The following is a 22270-nucleotide window of genomic DNA, read 5'->3' as shown; positions in this document are numbered from 1 at the left end:
CAAAGTATAAAACATTTATCTTTAAGATGAATGCAAATAGGTGGCCTATTTAAAAACAATTGAAACTAACGGTCCAAATGTTTTCTTAATAGGATTATTATTTTTAATAGGATTATTATTCCATGTTAGAGATTACATGTCCTCAAAAACTAAGTCCATCGCAAAAATAGATTTTTAAGAGGTGACACATTTATGTTCAACTAGCATAGATAAATGAGAAATGTTTCTATGCTTCCCCTACAACATAGAAGTTCTATTATATTAAATATGATAGTGATCATTTTCATCTCCTATAACCTCCTCTCAATTTCATAGTTTATTGGTTTTACAAAATAAAATTATGGATTGAATAATATATGAGGATATGCCTTTCGTACAGGGGAATGTATACTATGAGACCATTTACAATTATTACAAAGTCTTAATTACCCCTAGCCATCAGATGTCAAGATGGTGGCTTGGAGTGACACAAAGTTTGGGCTTTTTTTTTTTAACTTTGAGTCTAGTCAATGATACACTCACAACCATCCGATTTCAAATCGGATAGATAGGAGTAATTAGGACCTCTTTGTACCAAAAGTAAACAGTCACTTTGAAGTCGGATAGATAGGAGTGATTAGGACTTCCTTGTACCAAAAATAAACAGTCACTTTGTATACCTTTTCTTTGTAAAAAAATGCCATAATTACCTAACAACTGCTTGGAATGCCATATAGAGTTTGAAATATTTCTTTGAGACTTCAAACAATCGAACCCATTCAATGGTACACTACAAATTGCTAGATTTCACATCCAATAAACTAGAATGTTTGTTTCCTCATACCAAAAGTAAATGGCTTTATTATATACATATTTTAATTTAAACACTTCCGTTAAGATTCATGTAACACGAACCCTTCTTAGGGCCATGGTAAAGCAGCAAAAAAGACCTCCCTCCATGACATAAGGGATGCAAACTGCCTAAAATACAACCCAAGAGAGGCCAGTTCTTCAGCCCTATGAACCCGAGTATTTAACTATCCGCACCCCATGGCGCTCAATCAACCTAAATTGTCCATGGCTTATTTTCTCCCTAATCCCAATATCGATTCAAAGTCACCGATTGGAGTCCTATTTGCTTGCTTGTATTAAAATATCTTTGTGGCCATTTATGAAAATAAAAAGGAAAATATTAAATTTTTTGGCAAATATATAGTTAATTAAAACAAAAGATAAATGGTCTCCTTGTGGACAATTCCCTTTAGGAATATTAAAAAATTGAGCGAAGGGAATTTTTTACAAAATTTGTACTAGAGATTTAAGACTCAAAAACAATAGTTTTGGCCTCTTAAGGGGGACATGAGAACATATTCCTTACGTTAAGGGCTAGGGGCTAGGTGCCGCACCGACATTGCAGGAATCATGTGAAAGAGGGTTACGTCTTTGTTTAGAAAAAAATAAATAATGATAAAAATTACAGAAAAAAAAATTGATTAGAAATAAGAAGGGAACGAAAGAAAATTAAAAGGGAAATCAAAGAGAAAATAAAAGTAAAGCAGGAAAAGAATCGAGGAATGTATAGAAGCCCAAAATGATATTTATTCTAAAAATCAAGGGTTCCCAAGCATGAAAGAACCCTTGATTTTGCCATATGTAACCCTTCCAATACTCTTATAAACCACAACCGACCCTCTCACCATTGGGGAGAGAGCTTGACATAATTCACATTTAGCAATGAATACAATCCTCACCATCATAAGCATCCATTTTGTTGATGCTTAATTCCATCCACCAATTTATTATGTCCGTCAAATATCTACTCCTATTCAACTTACAATGGAAGACAAGAAGAAGCAAATGCTTCTTCAATCTGTGGTTAATTAACCCAAGGAACTTAGCCGAACATGCTCCCTCTAAAAAGAAAATGGCAAAGAGGGAAATGCCCACCCAGCTTTGAGAATTATTTCTCATCTCTTTTTTTTCTTTTTTTCTTTTTTTCTTTTTTTCTTTTTTTCTTTTTTTCTCTTTTTCTTTTTTTCTTTTTTTCTTTTTTTCTTTTTTTCTTTTTTTCTTTTTTTCTTTTTTCTTAGCCTTCTCTATTAATTTCTTCCCTTCTATTCTATTTTTCCTCCTTTTTAATCGTATTTTTCCTTCAATTTGCTAGAGAAACGACAATTGGGCTCCTCACTTTATGCATCCCATCACTCCACATATACCACCCAAAAGAATAACTCCCATTTTTCATGCTTCTTGGAACCCTTGGCCCAACCTTAAAAGTCAGTGAAAAGCTCTTCTTCTCTCCATCCCTTCTAAAATATAACTCCTTGGGCTCAATATCAACCAAAACTCCATTTGGTGATGCAAGGCTAAGACTGTATAATGCTTTCTTTGCACCAACATTCGTAACTGTCCTTGTAACTGTCTTTGTGCCCTTAAGCTTAGAGATTGTGACTGAAGCAAGGTTGAGGTCACTTGGGTTTGGTGGAGACTTAGGACAAGTGTAAGATCGGTCGATTTTGATTCCACTTTTGCAAAGGAAGACAAGATAGTCGGTGTAAGAAGCGTCGTAGACAAGGCCCGGGTCTGCTGCCATGGCCGGATTAAGGTGGCCAGACCCATAGTTGAAGGGACCAGCTGGTGATCCGGATGCATCTTCTAACGGTTTGCCCATGTTGTTTGTCAAGCTTGCTGCAAGAGAGTGTGGCTTGAGGTTAGAGAGACATCTAATCATGGAAATGCCTGGAGGCAAGCAAGAACTTTAGTCGCAGGCATATTCCGCACATGCATCTGTGCACACGCACACACATAGGCATGCATATTTTCTTTATGGGTAAGGTCCCTATAGGGTTGCAATCTTAAATAATCAAAGGAGTGAAATTTTTAGGATTGGCCCAAAAATCTATTTTCAACTTTAATTATAAAATTTTAAATTTTAAAATGGTTTTTTTTCCATATAAGTACATCTCGATGTCGAGATGATTGATGAGATGATTTGCAACATCAAAATAGCCTTTTCCAATTGATTATTGAGTGCACCTTTATTGTGTCAATGTTATATAAACATTTTCTTTTTTTTTTTTTTTTTTTTTTTTTTTTTGATACCTGTGGTCATTAGGGCCGACTTAATTACGGATGCAGACCACCTAGGGTGAATGGCTTTGAGGAGGGCCGCAACTCCGGCAACGTGAGGGCAGGACATGGACGTCCCAGATAACACATTGTACTTCACTCGCCTCTTGTCAGCCGCTAATTTTGTGGGTGATGATGCCTTGCTCCATGCAGCCAAAATATTTAGACCAGGTGCTGTTATGTCCGGCTGTAAAAGTGACGGACTTGCATTTTAGGAAAAAATAAATAAATAAAATAAAATCATAATACTCCTACTTTAGTGTTTTGAAATCTGACAAACTTGATTCTCTTGTTGTTGAAATCTGACAAACTTGATTCTCTGGTTGTTGACTACTTTATGATAATGTTTGTGATAAATTATGAATCTACTTTCTTCTTCTTCTTCTTCTTTTATTTTTATTTTTTATTTTTTTTTATTTTTTATTTTTAACAAAGTTCAAACGTTTAATTGAAAGACTAGAAAGAAATTACATCATCAGAAATAGAAAAGAAAGCAAGAGAAACACCGTCATTGGCTAACATCACTAGCCTCGCAATAGACATGGGAGAAAGAAACATATAAGGATGCAGAAGCGTCCATAATATGTAACCATAAATCTACGTTCCAATGTTAAGTTTTTATGGAAAAGATGAAAATCAGGTAAAGGCTTTTCGAAAAAAAATAAACCTCGCTTCAAAAGTCATCCAAAATTATACATTAGGGTTGTAAAACAAAAATAAGATTTTAAACACTAAATATAATGTATGTTGTAACACATTATCTAAATCATCTATTTTCAATTGTTCACAAATTCATGAGATTTATACAATTTTTAAAACTACAAATTTAACAATATGCGGTGGAAATATATTTTAGAACCATCTTAGGTATTTCTCATGCTTGACGTGTTTTTTCTCTAAAAGATTTCGAGGCGAGGCTTTACTTTTTCTCTACAAAGCCTAGGCCTTACAGAAACTGCATCTCTAGTTTATTAGCAAAATTTAAGATACAGAGTTTACAAAAAGTCAAGGATTTAAAAGCCTAGGACAAAAGTTTTTCTTCTTTTTTTTCTTTTCATTCATTCAAATTCAATATTTTATAATGAGGTCTTCCTAATTATTTTAGGAGGTAAAGATCTAAAGAGTTGGCTATTTGCCACTAATAAATGGCTATCTACAAAGAGACTATTTATTTTTTGTATATGGGGTCACAATCATTCCCACCCATATTTTGTCAAATTGGATGTGGCTTGAAGTGAAGCACAAAGTCCGAAAACTTTTTTTATAAATAACTTTGTGTCTATTCAATGACATTTTTACAATCATCTTTTATAAAAATTAAAGGACAAGTTTATTGTGGCATCTATGTACAAAAGATAAATAGTCCCTTTCTAAACAATACCTTTACATGCACAAAAAAAAAAAAAAAAAAAAGGGAGGGTATGCTTTTAATATTTCTTCTCAAAAGAGGTTAGCTGTTATTACCTTGAGAATGTTGGGGTCGAGAACGTTAGGTCCGGTAGATGAGAACGCTGCCATAACGGGAGCCGGCTTGTAACCATTCACCGTCGTAGCAGGAATAATTTTAGCCGTCGGATTCTTGGAAGAATTCAAATAATGGAGGATGGAGGTTGCATCAGTTGAAATAAGTGCCGTTCCGGGTAAAACATGGGCATCGACCGAAATTTCGGCGCCATTTGTAGGGAGGTTTCCTAGAATAAGGGCAGCGCCACCGGCTCTTTTCACTTCGAAGCCCTTGCCCACCCTAGCGCCGTTACCCCTCAAGCAAAAGACTATTTTGCCCTCTACCTTTTTGGGGTCGAGAGAGTTTGGAAGGCATTGCCTATAAAATCAAAGGGGGTTAACCAAAAGTCCTTCAAATTTCAAATCATGGTAATGATTTTGATGTTAATGTTCAAAAAAACAAAATCATGGTAGTGATTTTCGAATATTTTTTTAACTTATTGATTGTTTAATAGGGAAGAAAGCAAGGTATCGTAAGGGCAGACAAGGAGCCAAACTTGGGTCCCTAGAGGCCCGGCATTGGATGGGATAGGGCTGAAGAGGCTTGGGCTTAGACCTAGTAGCCTAGAAGAAATTTTTAAAAATAGAAAACACAATAGGTAAAAAGGCCCGGACTAGGGAAGCCCGGCCTAGACCTGGTCTTCGGCCCACACATTGTGGCTCGGCCATAATTTTTTAGGGCCCGGATGACTGGTCCATATTATACACTCGAAATCAATGGGGGTATTTTGAAAATTTTCATAAATATATTTTCTAGTTTTAAGATCAAGGTTTTGGACATCTTTTACCTTTTAAGCAAGGATATAGTTTATGTAAAGCCTAAGCTTTTATGAAAATAAAATAAAACCTCACCTCATATCATAGTGAAGCATTTTGGGTAACGAAAAGCTCTATGATGGCTCTAAAATCAATTTCTTACACTTGACTATCAAATTTGAAGCGCAAAAAATAGTACAGATATGTAAACACTTATTTTTAAGGTGAAATAAACAGTGTAGATAATGTGTTACAATATAAACTAGTTTTAAGGTTTAAAATCCTAACTTTCCATACAACCATAGTAGTTTTTTTTGGTAGGGCTGCAGCCCTATAAAAACATTTTCCTGTAAATAAAAATTGAATGAAAATGTTTCTTATGTGAAATTTCACCACCAAAAAAATCGGCTAATTTTCTACTCATCAGAAGGTGGTCGGCCTTACCATGACCACATTTCCCCATGGAGCACACAAAATAAACTGAATTATGGCAAAAGAATTCATAGTTTTGACTCCCTAGCATCCAAAAGGGACCAAACAAAACGATACTAAAAGCGATAATGAAGAAGAAAAAATAACAAAACGATACTAAAAAAGATAATGAAGAAGAAAAAATAGAAAAGAGAATCAATGAGAACATGTGGGAAGCATTACCCAGCAGAGATGTTCTTTGGGGTGCCCGGAACAACAGCATTAGCTGCAAAGACAATGGGGTAGAACCTTTTTTTCAACTTGAATGGAGTTATGGTTTGGCCCTGAAATCAAATAACGTCAACAACATAATAATAAGTAGTTTTGATAAAGTTTTATATTGGTTGTCTACCTAACATCATCTAACATTTTTACCCAAGTATGAGACGGGTTAAGAGAAACTTTAAAGTCAACAACATAACATTTATATATATTAGGTTTCATTTTTGTCTTTGCCCAAGTCTTTGTTCAATATTTGATAAATGAATTGACCTTCAAGTGGTTGAAGGTGAGTTATTATTTAAGAATAATTCAAAATAAATTCTTTTAAGTTTTGTTGACACACTTCTATTTATTTGATTTCACATTTAATGGCTAAAAATGATTATGACATCTTTGTACCAAAAATAAATGCCCTCGTAATATACAATCCCAATTTCCAATCCCAACTTAATGCCTCCAAAAACTAAAAAGACCCCATTTAACTTATGGGGAAAGTATACAACTTGTGTGTATGTATTCCACAGGGCATCTACCATTTATTCTCATTGATGAACGGTAGAGATCAACAGCACCATTGGAAATAGTTCCATCAAAAGCTCTTCTTAATCTCAGCCATGTATCTTTGAGAATATACGTTGGGTGCCATTATGGTGTACTTTATGCCATATGTACAATATACCATACAGCACTAGTGTAGAAATACATTCTTATGGTGTGCTGGATACCATCACCCACCGGTATGTCTAACTGATGCTTGATGAATACATTTAGCAGCACAATAGCATGCTACATGCACCAGGCTTTTCAAAAATGCGTACCTTGACGACGACACCATTGCCAAGAACCACGGGAGATGGGAACAATCGATCGATACTACTTGCTGCTACAGTCAAGATCCAAGGTGCAAGGTTTGATGCGGTGGCTGGGGTCGGTCCCGAGTTCCCGGCACTGCAAGCGACTAACACATTCTTCTTCATCGCATGCAGAGCTCCGAGGGCAATTCCATCATTTGAGTACGTAGGTTGCTTCCCTGTGGTCCCAATTGAAATGCTCAGTATGTCGACCCCATCCGCCAAAGCATCGTCAATTGCAGCAAGCATATCTGCCTCAAAGCATGTGTTCTCGAGCGCAGGATCACCACCTGGTAGAGGCCAACAAACTTTGTACATTGCAACTCTAGCACGAGGGGCACCTCCACTAGCAGTCCCAAATGCAAAGCCACCCAGAGCAGAGACACCGTGCACAGATTGGCCGACTGCGGTGGAGGAGGTGTGTGTACCATGACCGTCATGATCACGAGGGGATCGGAACTCGGCGGTCGTGTTGAGGCGGCCATATTGGGCCTCATAGGCCTTTAAGTAGTATCTAGCCCCTATTAGCTTCCTGTAATGCAGTAAAATGTGAAGTTAGTGATTGAGATCCTCTTGAGACCACCAACACTATTACTTGGTGAACAACTGCATTTAAAAGTAATAAATACGAATTATTTATTATATTAAACATGTTACCATATGATGAAACATTAATAGAAATTTTTAATACAAGGTTGTAATTTTATACTATAAAAATAAGGTGTACCTAAAAATCCAATAGAAAACAATGTTTTGAAGTTGAAAACCTTCCAATTGTTCATCTCAACCTCCAGATGTCTGAATATAAAGAAAAAATGAATTTTCAAATCTTAAAAATAGTGTATCATGTAACAAGTCTCTAGACCATTTTTTTTCATGATTTTCAAGTATTTATAGATCTGCATAATCTGCACTATTTTCTAAATTTAAATTTCATAAGTAGTGTTGAACACAGATTTTCAAGTCTTGTAAGTTTTTTATGTAGGGAGAGAAAATCAGAAAATTGACAATAAAAAGAAGGAAGGTTGAGAGAAAAATCCTGTCCCTCAAATGTCTGCAAGGGAATCCACCCCCAAAACAATCTCTTTCAAGAGACTAATTTTTATTCAATTCATAGACTGATTTACAATGAAAGAAGATGTCCCTTTAAATAGACTAAATTAAGATAACTAATAAAAAAAACTTCTCCCTATACCTATCCGTATTTTCTCTCTCTCATATTCATGTGTCAAAATTGGGTTTTTAGATAGCCACCTTTTCCCTCTCATGTTTTACCCAAAAACAAAAACTCTCAAGTTGGTTATTATTGATAAAGATAAACTCTCTTCTAAATTTACCCTTATCCTAATTATATCTCTCAAACTAACCTAATTTATACAAGATAAACATAATATAAACTCTAAAGTCATGCCCTGTTATTTATCCATGCGCACGCCCTAAACGAAAGGATAATTATAATAATCTTAATAAATAACCCTAATAATTTCTCCTTATTACGCCATTGTCATTTCTTTCCTTCTTGGGTTCTGCGACCCTTCTTTGGCCCAGTTACAAAGGGGCATGGCTGCATCATTTCCCCCAGTTGAAAGGAACTCGACTCCAACAAGTTGACTTCAGTATATATGTGATATAAGTTTGGATCCACTCTTTTAAACTCTGGCTCAGAAATCCATGTGCTATCAGAGTATTGCATGTCCTTCCATTGGGCTAAAAATTGGCGATAGGAACCCTTTCAAGTGTGAAAGCTTTCAGTCTTCAAAACATGCTCAATTTCCTCCTCTTTCTTCCTTGGTAATTTCTTCATCATATCAACTACATCTTCTACGACTTCTAGATGGTCTCCATGAAATTCAAATAAGACAGCAATATTAAATATCAGGGAGATATCCAATGCCTTTGGTAATTTTATCTTTATATGCATTGTCCCCGCTTCAAGATGCGGCAAGAACCCACTTTTTTGGACTTGAGTTTATTACAGGTTCCCAATGGAAACTTTTCCTTTCACAAATACATCATTACTAAGTCACCTGTCTTGAAAATCTCCTCTCTTTTATGCTCATTTGAGGCTTTTTGATACTTTGCAATGCCCTCCTCAATTTTCTTCTTGATTTGGGCTTGCAAATCTCGAATATGCTCAGCAAAAGCATTGGTATCATCACTTATCTTTCCTGACATGAGCAATGGCACTAGGTCCAGCACATGATTAAGCGTCCGCCCATTAACAATCTCAATGGTGATTTTCCTGTAGACCGATTTATTAAATTATTGTAAGCAAACTCAACCTGAGGCAAAGCGAGGTCCCACTGAGATATGTTATCACCAACAATACTCCTCAAGAGGTTAGCAAGACTCTTATTCACTACTTCGGCCTGCCCATTTGTTTGATGATGATAGGCACTAGAAAATTGAAGTTTGGTTCCCATGTGCTTCCATAAAGTGAGCCAAAAATGACTTAAAAATTTTATATCCCGATCAGATGTAATAGACTTAGGAACACCATGTAGCCTTACAATATCTTTGAAAAAGAGATTCACGATATGTGTAGCATCCATAGTTCTTCTACAAGGAATAAAATGTTTGAAAAATCGATCAACAACAACAAAAATAGAGTCTATACCTCGTGTGGCACGTGGAAGTCCAAGTACAAAGTCCATAGAAATATCAACCCATGGGGCATCTAGAACAAGAAGAGGAGTATAAAGACATGTATTTTGTGTGTGACCTTTAGATACTTGGTAAGGTCGACATCGGGTCACAAATTGATCAACATCTCGTCACATACGTGGCCAAAAATATTTTTCTCCAACCATAGTCATAGTTTTGTCCTTCCCAAAGTGTTCACCCAAGCCCCCACCATGAAGCTTCATGATTATCTTCTCCGTTAAGGAACAATCATGTATACATACCCACACACCTTTAAATAAACAATCGTCATGCATGAGATACTTACCCATAGAGTCTCGCCCATCAACACACCTTTCAAGGACTTTGCTAAAAATTGGATCAACTTTATATTGATCTTTTATCACTTCAAACCCCAACACTTCCATAGACAAAGTTCTAAGCAACCCTACCCTTCTACTTAAAGCATCAGCTGTCTTATTTTTTGTTCCAGCCTTGTGCTTTAATAGGAAGGTGTATTCTTGAAGGAAGGTCATCCACTTAGCATGTCGCGCATTCAACTTTTTTTGGGAACTCAAACACCTGAGTGCTTCATGATTTAAGTATTAGGCTTGCACCACTGCATATGAATCAGGTAGTGCCTCCAGTAGTGTAAGGCTTGCACCACTGCATAAAACTCGAGGTAATAAATCGAATACTTATTACATGCATCATTCAATTTCTCACTAAAGAAGGCCAATGGTCGTCCCTCTTGACTTAGAACTGCCCCTATGCCAACATTTGATGCATCAGTTTCAACCTCAAACACCTTAGAAAAATCTGGTAAGGCAAGTACTGATGCTTGCATCATCTTTTGTTTAATTAGAGTGAAGCTCTTTTCAGCAGCGGGACTCCATGAAAACTTTCTAGCCCTCATACAATCAGTCACTAATGCTATAAGAGTGCTGAAATTTCTGATAAATCGATGATAAAAGGTCGTTAGGCCATGAAAAGAACACACCTCAATGAGTGACTTTAGCACCAGCCACTTAGCTATGGCTTTCACTTTTTCTGGATCCACCTTAATTCCCTCAGATGAAACAATATACCCCAGAAAGACGACATTGTTTGTCATAAATGAGCATTTTTTCAAATTCACAATAAGTGATTCCTTCCTTAGCACATCAAAAACTTGTTCCAAGTGGTTAAGATGATCATGTGGGTTAGCGTTAAAAACCAAGATATCATCAAAATAAACCACAACATATTTGCCAATAAAAGAACGAAGTACCTCAATCATTAGGCTCATGAATATGATTGGTGCATTAGAAAGGCCAAATGACATCACAAGCCAGTCCATCTCGAGTTTTGAATGCAGTTTTCCATTCATCTCCAGGACGAATCTGAATTTGATAGTACCCACTCCTTAAATCAATATTTGAGAAAACCTTGAATCCATTAAGCATATCTAACATATCATCGAGCCTAGGTATGAGAAATCGGTACTTGATTGTGATTTTGTTGATTACCCGACTGTCCAAGCACATCCTCCATGACCCATCTTTTTTTGGAGTCAGTAATGCAGGGACCGCACATGGTGACATGCTTTCTCGAAGCAACCCCTTCTTAAGCAAACCCACAGCTTGTCTGTGCAACTCCTCATGTTCCATGGGGCTCATTCGATAATGAGCCAAATTTGGTAGGCTAGATTTGGGCACCAAGTCAATGTGATGCTGAATATTTCTCATTGGAGGAAGACCATCAGGTAATTCTTCAAGCATCAAATCTTTGTACATATCAAGTAGAGGTTCAAGAGACCTAAGAATTGTAATCGGTGCAGAATTTTCTTTTACAACCAATTCATAAATCACATCCATATCCTTCCTGTCCCCTTTTAATTTTTTAGCATTAAGCAACTTTGAACCCTCCTCTTTAGTGGATTTGGGTGTAGGAAGTTGCTTCATAGGGTGGAGTATTATATTAATATCATCCTTAACAAAACAATAAGTGTTTGGCCTAGTTTTATACAACATATCATGATTATAAAGCCATGGTCTACCAAGTAATATGTGCCATACATCCATAGGTGCTACATCACACCACACTTTATCTTTATAATTAGCACCAATGGAAAAAGATATTAAATAACGAGTAAGAACTGGTACCTCACCTCCTTTCTTGAACCATTGGATGTGATATGGACGTGGGTGCTTGTTCTTTTAATTGAAGTTTAGCCACCATCTCTTTAGACACAATATTTTCATTGCTCCTACCATCAATTAGTAATATGCATAACTTGCCTCTTGATGTGCAAATTGTTCGAAAAATATTATGTCGCAGCCACTTCTCATCCTCGTTAAGTATTAGGGTTGATAACATAATTCGCTGGACAACTAAGACTTCACCCTCTTCATCTCCATACAAATCATCAACTTCATCTTTGAAAGGCTCAATCCCTTCATGAGACTGGCTCATCCCAATATCACCTTGACCTTCATAAGTGTATCATTCATCAACTTCTTCTTCATAATTTTCTTCAGCCAATCTAACTTTGACAAGGGGTTGACGTGAGGGGCTCATATGTCCAAGCTGTTGGCACTTGAAACACTATTTATGTATTATCATGAAGTGTTTTAGGTGCTCCCAACCCTCCCCCAACACCACATCTCCCCATATTAGGGTGTGGCCTAATTGGGAAATTTTGAGAGGTTTGGTTTCCATGCCCTATAGGTGGTCTTCTAAAGGTTAAAGCTTACTGCCCCTGTATTGAAGTAAAACCTCTAGTCATTAAGTTATTTCTCCCAAGGCCTAGATTGACTATTTCCTCTGCTTTGAGGGCCAAAGTATAGGCATCAGACATCTTATAGACATCTTTGAAGGCCATTTCATTATGAATGCCTTGATTTAGGCCATTCAAGTAACGACTTATTTTTTTATCTCCATACTCTTGTAAATTTGCCGTAGATGTCAAAATATAGAACCCTTCAATATAGTCACTTACCGACTTTTCACCTTGCTTGAGGTTTTGACACCTTTGGTACAAAGTTCGGGCATAATTTATTGGTAAAAATTTTCAGCGCATCTTCATCTTCATCTTCATCTTTTCCCACGAATCAACCTTTCCTTGCCTTGTCGAAGACGATTCTGTTGCAAATGATCCCACCAAACCAATGCATGGCCAAAAAATTTGGTGGCTACTAATTTTACTTTTTTGTGATTTACAATATCTTTGAACTCAAACACTTTCTCTACTTTACTTAGCCAATCAAGAAAATCATCTGCATGCAATCAACCATGGAACTCTCAAATATCAATTTTTATTCCAGGTTCTCTTTCTCTTTTCAACCATCGAAGAATTCATTCATTGAATTCATTATTAGCAGGGGCCACCCAAGGTTGGTTAAGAATAAGATGCAAACCTCTTTCATCTATGTTGCCTTGAGTTCCAACGCCGGTCTCCAGATTCCTTCCATCCGGAAGCTAAGCGAACCTTTATGCAAGCTCATTAACTTTCACAGTTACAGGCACGAATTGGTCTACTCTCTCTGCTAGGGCTTGAACTAATCCAATCAATATCTTTAATCCATCGAGGGGTGTCTCTTGTGAAGCCATCGAAACCCACTCTAATACCAATTAATGTAGGGAGAGAATAAAACAAGAAAATTGACAGTAAAAAAAATGAAGGTTGAGAGAAAAATACCCTATCTCAAAAGTCTGCAAGGGAATCCACCCCCAAAATAATTTCTTTCAAGAGACCAATTTTTATTCAATTCATAGACTGATTTACAATGAAAGGCGATGTCTTTTTAAATAGACTAAAATAAGATAACTAATAAAAAAACTTCTCGCTACACCTATCTCTATTTTTGGCTTATAGATAGCCGTATTTTTCCTCTCATGTTTTACCTAAAAAAAACCTCCCAAGTTGGTTATTGTTGATAAAGATAAACTCTCTTCTAAATTTACCCTTATCCTAATTATATCCCTCAAACTAACCCAATGGATACAAGATAAACACAATATAAAGTCTAAAGTCTTGCCCTGCTAATTATCCTTGTGCACTCCCTAAACAAAAAGATAATCCTAATAAATAACTCTAATAATTTTCCCTTATTACGTCATTGCCCTTTCTTTCCCTCTTGGGTTCTGCAACCCTTCTTTGGCCCAATTACGAAGGGGCATGGCTGTATAAGTTTTTGAACCCAAAACTACATCTACCAGCAAAATTTAGAGGTGCATCTCTCTTGCATTATATAAGGTGGGTACCTTATACGAACCTCACCCAATATAAATTGTATAGATGTTTCTTGTCGTATTGATTGGTTTTTAATCGAAGTACTAAGCACTTCTACCTAGGGTAGAAATTGGTTGGTGAGTCGATCCAAACCTGGTCTGGGTTCAGGTTCATGTTTTGTACATAGGGGCCGAACTCAAGAAGACTTGGACCCGACCCTGGTGGGGTTCGACCCCTGGTCAGGTCAGGCCCAACCTGGCATAAATTATATGAACATATAATATATAAAAATTAATTAATTTTTAAACCCACATATTGGTCGGGTTGAGGTCTAAATGACCGGGTCTGGGTCGGGTCCCGATCAAAATCATTTTGACTGACCCGATTTGACCCGTTGCCACCCCTACTTCCAACACGTACTGGCCACTAAACTTTGTGTTGATGATAGGTAATATAGGTAGGGCAAGCTTTCTATACTTTGAGAATGGGGTTGGGCTCATGGTGGCAGTACCACATGTGCCCCAACTAAGGTCTAGGCTTTCATTCTCACCTAACGCCTTCAAAAAACCACTAACAATTTAAAAAACGGGTAGGGGCTTGTCGTCCCCACTGAATTACCCAAAAAAAAAGCTTTCTATACTGTCCCTAATATATAATACTTATATACTTCCCCTTATCTAGCCGTCAGATGTGAATGAGTGATTAAGATGGATCCAATTACAATGTCACACCCCTATACTATTTCATTTAAATAAAATTTTCGCCTTATCTAGCCGTCAGATGTGAATGAGCGACTGAGATGGATCCAATTACAATGTCACGCCTCTATACTATTTCATTTAAATAAAATTTTCCCTTTATCTAGTCGTCAGATGTGAATAAGCTTACAATGTCACGCCCCTATACTATGTCATTTAAAAAAATTACAAAACATTTTGACACCAAATTTTGGGCATCCGCTCCTTTCTTAAACTCACAGCCACAAAAATATAAAACCAATATTCTTGATAAAATAAAACTACCTAAATAATCTTGAAAATTTTAGGGGTATTTTAGTTATTTTATCTTGTTGAAAATATTTTTTATATATTTGTTTTAGTTGCACTCCCATTGAGATGATGGCATGTACCAATATTTATATTCATATAATTTGTAAATTAAATAATAAAGATAGAATACTCTGAGACGTCGAATCTAGATCAAATGGTCCATAGCTTATTTGATATAAATTGGACGGCTCTATAGCAGGTGAAATATAGAAGCCTTTCCCATCTAGGTATTGGATTCTCAAGCCCAATATTATAGTTAAAGACAAGTATGGTTGGTGGATATAGAGCATGGCACCCAATAGTAGTACCCAGTTCAGTATACGGACACATTTAGCAAAGGGAACAATGTGATGCATTTCAAAGATTACCCTGCCTATATACTTGGGTAATCAGACCTTTCATTTACATATTTTTGAGTAATAACTTAGACTTAATGTTCCGTGTTGCCATTTTTAAACCTTACCTACACAATCTCAAATCCTATCTTAAACCTTTTTTTATTAAGAGTGTATGTACTATGCTCTTATGGGAGCAATACTATCCATATACTCCATCAGAAGAAAACCTATTTGGGAGCCTTTTTTTTTTTAAATCTAAAATTTTGCAAACTACCTAAAATCAATACATGATTATTTTCAAAAAGAGAAATTTTGAATTTAAGTTTTCTAACACTCAGATCTCACCCTCAAAAAATTGGACAATCTCGATGCAATTTGGAATTTTCCTTTTTTATGTTACTCTAAAGGTTAACAATTTTACATCCCCAAAATTTGGTATCCTAAAATTACTCTAAAATTAGATTTTACCCGAGAGACTAGATGGATAGCATCCATTTACTTGGATACCAAAAGGTATATCACATTTCTCCCTAAACACCAGCTTACAAATGGAAATTCCCCACATTTCTTTCTAATAGGGCCTAGGATCAGTCTAATATTTTATAAACATGTAGCAGATTTTTCACAAATGACCAATATAGGATGGTTGACTTTTCAAGTATTCAAGAATGGATGGGGACATTTCCGGTAGTACTAAATCTCGAACTCCATTCACACCAAAAACATAGGGGCCAGATCCCCACTTACTTACCTTTTACTTACCAAAACAATAATTGCATGGCCATTTATTTCATCATTTGTCATGTTTATCTAGCCAACATATTTTGGTAGGATATACTTGAGAAATTAAAAAAGAAGCTTTTTATTTTATCTCTATGTATGTGGTTTTTGCCTTTTGGAAAAGGTGAATCGTGGATTCTGTTCCACTACGTGGAATAGTTTATCCGTATCTGAAAAGTGCATTCTCCTTTAATCGGTAAAAAGTTATTACTTGTAGGAATCATTACATTGCTATTTTTTAAAATTGTTTTATCTTTTTAAGACCCTACCATTTTTGTTTTTTTGATTAATTTTAAGGTCCTGTCTTTAAGGGGTATTATTTAATCGCACCTTAAATGTATTCTCCAACCTCCAGTATCTAGAGATCAAGCTCACGTAGTCTTTGAATAACACAAAGACGTGTTTTAAAACCCGATAGTCGGGATCTAGAATAGCCACCTTTCAAAACTGGGAGTTGGTTCGGACCGACCAGGTTGTCAAAAGTAAGAATATGTGAAAACTAAGAATCGGCCTGGATTTTATGGATTCGCCCAATTTGTCAAGGGAACTGAGCGGGTCTATTTAGGAACCAGATGACCCATACCAATCGGATCATCAAGTCTACACATTGTATTTTTTTATTTTTTTATTATTTTTTTTTTATGAACTAATTCTCACACTTGAGAATCAATCAAATTCGACGACCTAGACCATATTTTTTAGAGACCTGATTCTCTAACCAATCCAGGTTTTTCCAACACTAGTAAAAAGGAAAATCCACCATCCAATGTTATCCAGACCAGACTGGTCAATCTAACCATCTAGATTGCTAATCTCTGCCTTGAAAGGTCTAGTTCGAAACAAAATTTGAATTTCATTAAAAACTGTTTAAAATTTATGTTTAACCAGCTTTACCCTATCAAATCAATTCGTTTCAACTAATTGAGCCATCAACATCGAAACAACCTTTTTTAATGGATTTTTTATGCGCACTTTAAGTCTATATTTTAAACCTTATATAAACTTTTCTTTAATTTTTCCATAAAAAAACATATTTTTTTTAAAAAAAATGTGAGGTTTGTACAAGGTTGTCTCCTTATACTGTAAAAGTAATACGCATATCTAAAATTTGCTTAGAGGTATTTTTCTGTGTCGAAAACTTTATGATGGATTGAAAATTTATTTTCATCCTTAGTTATAAAATTTAAAGTTTCAGAAATGGTCCAAATTGAACAAATCAATAAATACTTGAAAACCTTTAAAATAGATGGTCCAGATAACTTCTTACAAGATGCACTAGTTTTTGGACTTACACTTTTTTTTTCTTCATATTCATTTATTTCAGCATCGAGATGATCAATTGGAGGGTTCTCCAATGCTAAAACACTCTTCTATATGATTTTTGAGGTGCAGCTTACTTCAATAGCATAAAATTGCAATCTTATATAAACCATTTCCTTTAACAAAAACTGAAAACTGAAAACCGAAAATTTAAAAGCAAAGGCTGGAAATAAAAAATATATATACAGAATGGAAAATATAGAGAAAGACATAATTGAGTCGTTGTCATACAATAAAGTCATATGTTTATCGTTTTCTTGGAAAGGGTCAAACCATTTGGATGGTGGTGCTGGATTCACAAGTGAATTCGACAAAATATTTTGTGGAAATTCGCAAAGAAACTTGAAATTGAGTGAAAACATGAACGTGACTCTTGTTGACGAGAACAGAAGCAGATTAAAAAACTTAATGAGTTCAATCATGCCTAAAAAACAACATAAGAAATTGAAAATAAATCAAACCTAATCTTGAAATTGCCGAAGAAGAGAGTGGACATTTTCTATTTATCCAAAAAGTGGGAATTTGCCAACTTTATCAATGGAAATATTTTAGGAAAAATAATAAAATATCTCTTCAATTTGTACTTTCTAGGCATCTTCTTCCAAAAAAAAAATAAAAATATAAAAATAATAACACCTTTAATACTACGACACTATTTTTTTCTTTACAACCACCCTGCCAAGTAAATTCTTTTCAAACAATAATACCCCCATTATAACCCATGATTCCAAAATGATGAAGCCCAACATGAGTCAATGTGGTACAACTTGAATATAGGCACAACTTGACCAGGGCACAAAGAATGTGCAAGCCTGGTTTACAAAGAGAGTGGAGAACACAATTTAGAAAGACGGTATTTTGGTCTAAAAAAATATACTTTTTGTATTTATTGTTTTGCTTTAAAAAAAGCTGTGCAATGGGATTGGGAAAAATAGAATCTAGGGCATGTATAGCATGGGAGCACGTTGTACACCCACTCCCTCGAGTAAAGGCATACTTACGATAAATTTTTTAGTTGGAAATTTTTTTATCTATTTTTGGATTACTAGGTATGTGTCTCAAAAAATACTAATTTGGATTATGAGTGCCTAAATATGAGAGTAAAAAAATTACACAATTTTCATTCAATATTAGGTTTTGTTTTTCCAGGCACGTATATAGTGTGTATTATAATGTGCTTGAATGTCCCATATGCTCCAGCCGGTGCACAGCAGCTTTCGGCTTTACACGATTTTTATATTTTCATTATTTTTAAACTACTTCCTGATTATGTTTTTTTCTTTTTTGTTTTTGTTGGGTGGGTAGGGAAGTACACTTCTGAGTCCTGACATTCACGGGGTAACTTGGCTTCTTTCTGGTCATGAAAAAAAATTTATTGGGGAGGACGACAATGCTCGTATCTTTTGGTTCTGACGGTTTTACCCCCAAAGTTTTTCAAACATTACTTGGTGTTGCTAATAACTAGCCAAAAAAATACTTGGTGGTGCTAATTGTCAAAGGATTGTGTACTTTGAGACTATTTATCTTTATCACATGGATGTCATAGTTACTCTTAGCCATGAAATATCAAATTGGACCGTTTAGGGTGCTTCACGAAATTTGAAAAAAAAAAAAAAAAAATGGATCTTTGAGCCTAATCAACAACACACTCAAAACCCACCCAATTTGAAATCCGACAAAAACAAAAAAAATTGTACCTCCTTGTACTAAAAGGAAATAGTCTCTTTGTATTCTTTGAAATCATAATAGCCTATGTTAATAACCACCTCTCATAGGGGACCACCGGTGTGCTTGTGATACTTTCTTTTGAGATAAATGGTGTGATTATTTCTTTAAGAAATCTAACAACATACACCCAGTCCATCAATTGTTTAGTATTTTATGTTTTTTTCAACTATTCCAACTCAAGATATTAAATCAAAATAAATAAATAAATTATTTTATTTTGATATCATTTTGCATTTAAATCAAAATAAATGAATAAAACATTAAAGAGTTCATCTATGTGGATTTTAATAAATATCCCTTTTGTTCTTTAAACTTAATTCCACGAACTTGGTTCATTTTTTTCCAAGAAAAAAAAAAGATATAGTGCCCAATCTCATGTCTCAACTTATAAAGGGTCATTTGGTTTAAGAAACAAAATTTTGCATCCATCTAGGCCTATGAGGTAAGTTTGTCTTTTCATATTTGGGGTTTTAGTAGTTGGGAGTTGCTTATGTCTGATGCTTTTGTGAAATTAAAGGTTATCTTTGTCTTTTTTATCCTTGGCATTTTATGGTATCTTGCTTAGAATCTACTACAAGGTTCATTTCTAAGTTTTGGCATTTGACTACAATCATATAAACCACAAAGTATACTTTAATTATTTCGATAAATTATTACCACTTGTTCCCATCTTTCATCAAATCTTGAAACATTTGTTATTTCTTAGTAAGACTAGTGGCTTATGTTTTCTTAGTTAGATAAGACCTGGATGAATGGTAAAACAAGGCTTAAATATTTTCAAATCAAATAAGAAAAGAACTCACTTATTGCAATGGGAAGAGTTAAAAGCTTGGCCCTCTTGACATATTCCTTTCCATCTCTTAGGAATGGGGCCCATTCCTTGGTTGCTGAAGCTTTCTGACTCTGGCCATATACCTGAATCATACAAAATATGTCAATTCTAATAATACTATTTTATAGTTCATCATCAACTAAACTCTTTTTTCAACTAATTAGGATCGGTAACAAGAACTTTTGATTCGTCATTCTACTCTATTATTTATGTTGAAAAAAAAGTGAAATTCTAATGATGTGCGGAAAAATGGATAAACAAAAGAAAAGAAAAAATGCTTTACCAGAGTCTAGAAGCCCAACAATTACATTTTTTCCCTGTTTTGCTTTGTTCAATATGCCCTTTGTGGTCCCATAAAGTTCATTCTCCATCCCCAAAAAGTCCCAAGACCTAGTTGTGTGCATGGTCCTTGCCTGGCTTGGAAATGCTGATACCACTTCTTCAACCTCTATTTCCATACGAAAAGAAAAAGAGTAAGAAAATTATTAACAGAGAGAACACAAGAAAATATACAACAATGGTACACCATCCCTTTTCAAGAAAATCAAATGCAACAAGAGCAAATGTTGTGAGAGTTCAAGGATTTAGGCTGCTGGAATGCAAACCATCCATGAAACTCATTAGGTGATTTAGTTAAAAGATTGGAGTATTTGATAATTTTTGTTCTCTTTGTTGAAGAATATGCATAAAAGCATAGTATTTATCATGGTATATACCAGATAATCTTGCTGCTTCAACAGGAGTGAGCCAAGCCGCGAAGCCATTGATGCTGTTCTTGTAACTATACAGAATAGAGTCCCTTGCTTCCTCAACTCTACATCAAATTTTTTAAAGGTGATGTTAATATAGAGAAATTATAGAAAATAAACCAGGGAAAAACTTTTACGAATCAAAATAAAAGTTTAACAGAAGCAGTAAACATCCACATACCCATCTTTTACCGAAAGTAGAAGCGAATGGTGATCTTCTCTTATCGCTTCCTCAGTTTTTAACCCACTGTGTTCTCCACAATATACTATATATACCTATTATTCAAAATTAAAGCAAGAAAAATTAATGGAATTCCAAGAAAATTCCATAAACGCTTCTAATTCTTCAGAAAAGCGGTGAAATAAACAGAAGGAGAATTCCTGTAGAAAGGAAAGGAAGAACCAAGATTTTTCCATTTTTGTTGGCTAATATGAATTAAAAATTATAAAACCCAAAGATTTTCAGCCATTACTATCTTCTATATGACCAAAAAAAAAAAAACAATTCAACAAGGAAATTGGTTTTCCCTATTTTCATTATTGGTTACCCAGTAAACAAGAGTCTTGAATGGATATAATGGATAGCAAAAGTGTTTCTACGGTATTAGATGTAGAAAAAGTATTAATAAAATAAAAATAAAGGGAAAAACAAAAAGTTCAAAGTGCAAATAGAATAATAAATAGAGGAAAAGTTAATCTATTAAACCTGGCGGTTAAATGAGGTAGCAGCAGCTGCAGAGAATACATAGAAAAGAAAGAAAAAATGGCAAAAAAGCGGGTCTCTGTTTTCCATATCGAGGGAATGAAGGGATGCAAGCAAATCTAAGAGAAGGCGTATATTTATAAGGACTTAAATATATGGCTCCACATAGCAATATCCACGTGGCAAGATTCCATTGGTAACTGGGAATTTCTAAAAATATTAGGTCACAAAATTTCCTATTTATTAATAACTGGGTTTTTATAGTTTTAGTTAGGGAGTAAAAAAAACAGTTACTATTTGTGCTCCATGAAGTGGCTTTGTGGTGCTTTGTATAGAGTCTAGAGACCCAAGCATTTAGATACCTTCTAATATTAGGGATTCTGGGTCATGTGAATCCATTGACTTTAGGCTAAATATTGAACATATCCTCTATGTTATATTAACTTCCTCGTTATGACCACATTGCCATCATACATCAAAGGATCACCAAGATATTCTATGGCCAAAAGTCAAATTTGTAGTCTTGAATTTCAAGGAATGTTGTGCATTTATTAAGACTTTCATATGGCTTAAAAAAACGGATCGGTGATCTGAATCACCCATCAGGACAACTGGTTTGGTTTGGTGGATTGGCAATCTAGCCGAGTGAACCGGCCAATAAAAAATTTAAGGTACAAAAAAGTGAAATATTTAAAAAATAAAAGGGGGGGTTGGTTCCTAGAGGGAACTGGGTGGTTCCCGATATTTTGTTAGTACCAGGCTAGCCTCTTTGTGACCTGATCTGAATGGGCCAGTTCTGTTCTGTTCGAGAACTGCTATTTTTTAAAACCATGGCTTTTCAAGAATATTGTAGAAAATCCTTCGCCAGAAACGAATATTGTAGAAAATCCAAAATACTAGACATCAATAGTGTATCGATTATGGTGCATCACAATGACATCCACCGAACATTTTCTAAAATGGACAGTAGAGATGAACCATAATGAGGTCTGTCTTAATCAGGATAGGCTCCCCAAACTGTCCAA

The 22270-nt window shown here is 35.3% G+C and overlaps 1 protein-coding gene across 1 annotated transcript; it reads right to left on the bottom strand.

Moving 5' to 3' along the window:
• Positions 1-1556: 1556 nt before the first annotated feature.
• LOC18448886 (subtilase family protein) lies at positions 1557-21569 on the bottom strand. Its single transcript, XM_020676392.2, has 10 exons — positions 21249-21569; positions 20724-20818; positions 20510-20607; positions 20077-20241; positions 19765-19876; positions 6879-7443; positions 6022-6122; positions 4573-4930; positions 3082-3295; positions 1557-2667 (listed from the first exon to the last, which is right to left on the bottom strand). Exons 1-10 carry the CDS (start codon positions 21333-21335, stop codon positions 2132-2134), a joined length of 2331 nt encoding a protein of 776 aa, XP_020532051.2. The 5' UTR covers positions 21336-21569; the 3' UTR covers positions 1557-2131.
• Between the last annotated feature and the right edge of the window lie 701 nt (positions 21570-22270).

This window comes from Amborella trichopoda, chromosome 1 (assembly GCF_054954075.1).
Source record: "Amborella trichopoda isolate Santa Cruz 75 chromosome 1, AtrichopodaSantaCruz75HAP2 v2.0, whole genome shotgun sequence".
NCBI lineage: Eukaryota > Viridiplantae > Streptophyta > Magnoliopsida > Amborellales > Amborellaceae > Amborella > Amborella trichopoda.
This window is presented reverse-complemented; position numbering and strand designations above follow the sequence as displayed.

Excerpts from the sequence above, each read along its gene's own strand:
- LOC18448886 (XM_020676392.2), bottom strand. The coding sequence starts at position 21,335 with ATGGAAAACAGAGACCCGCTTTTTTGCCATTTTTTCTTTCTTTTCTAT. Across the intron at positions 7,444-19,764 it reads AACTCTTCCCATTGCAATAA|GAAGCTAATAGGGGCTAGAT; the intron begins GTGAGTTCTTTT and ends ACTGCATTACAG. Across the intron at positions 3,296-4,572 it reads TCGACCCCAACATTCTCAAG|CCGGACATAACAGCACCTGG; the intron begins GTAATAACAGCT and ends TCACTTTTACAG.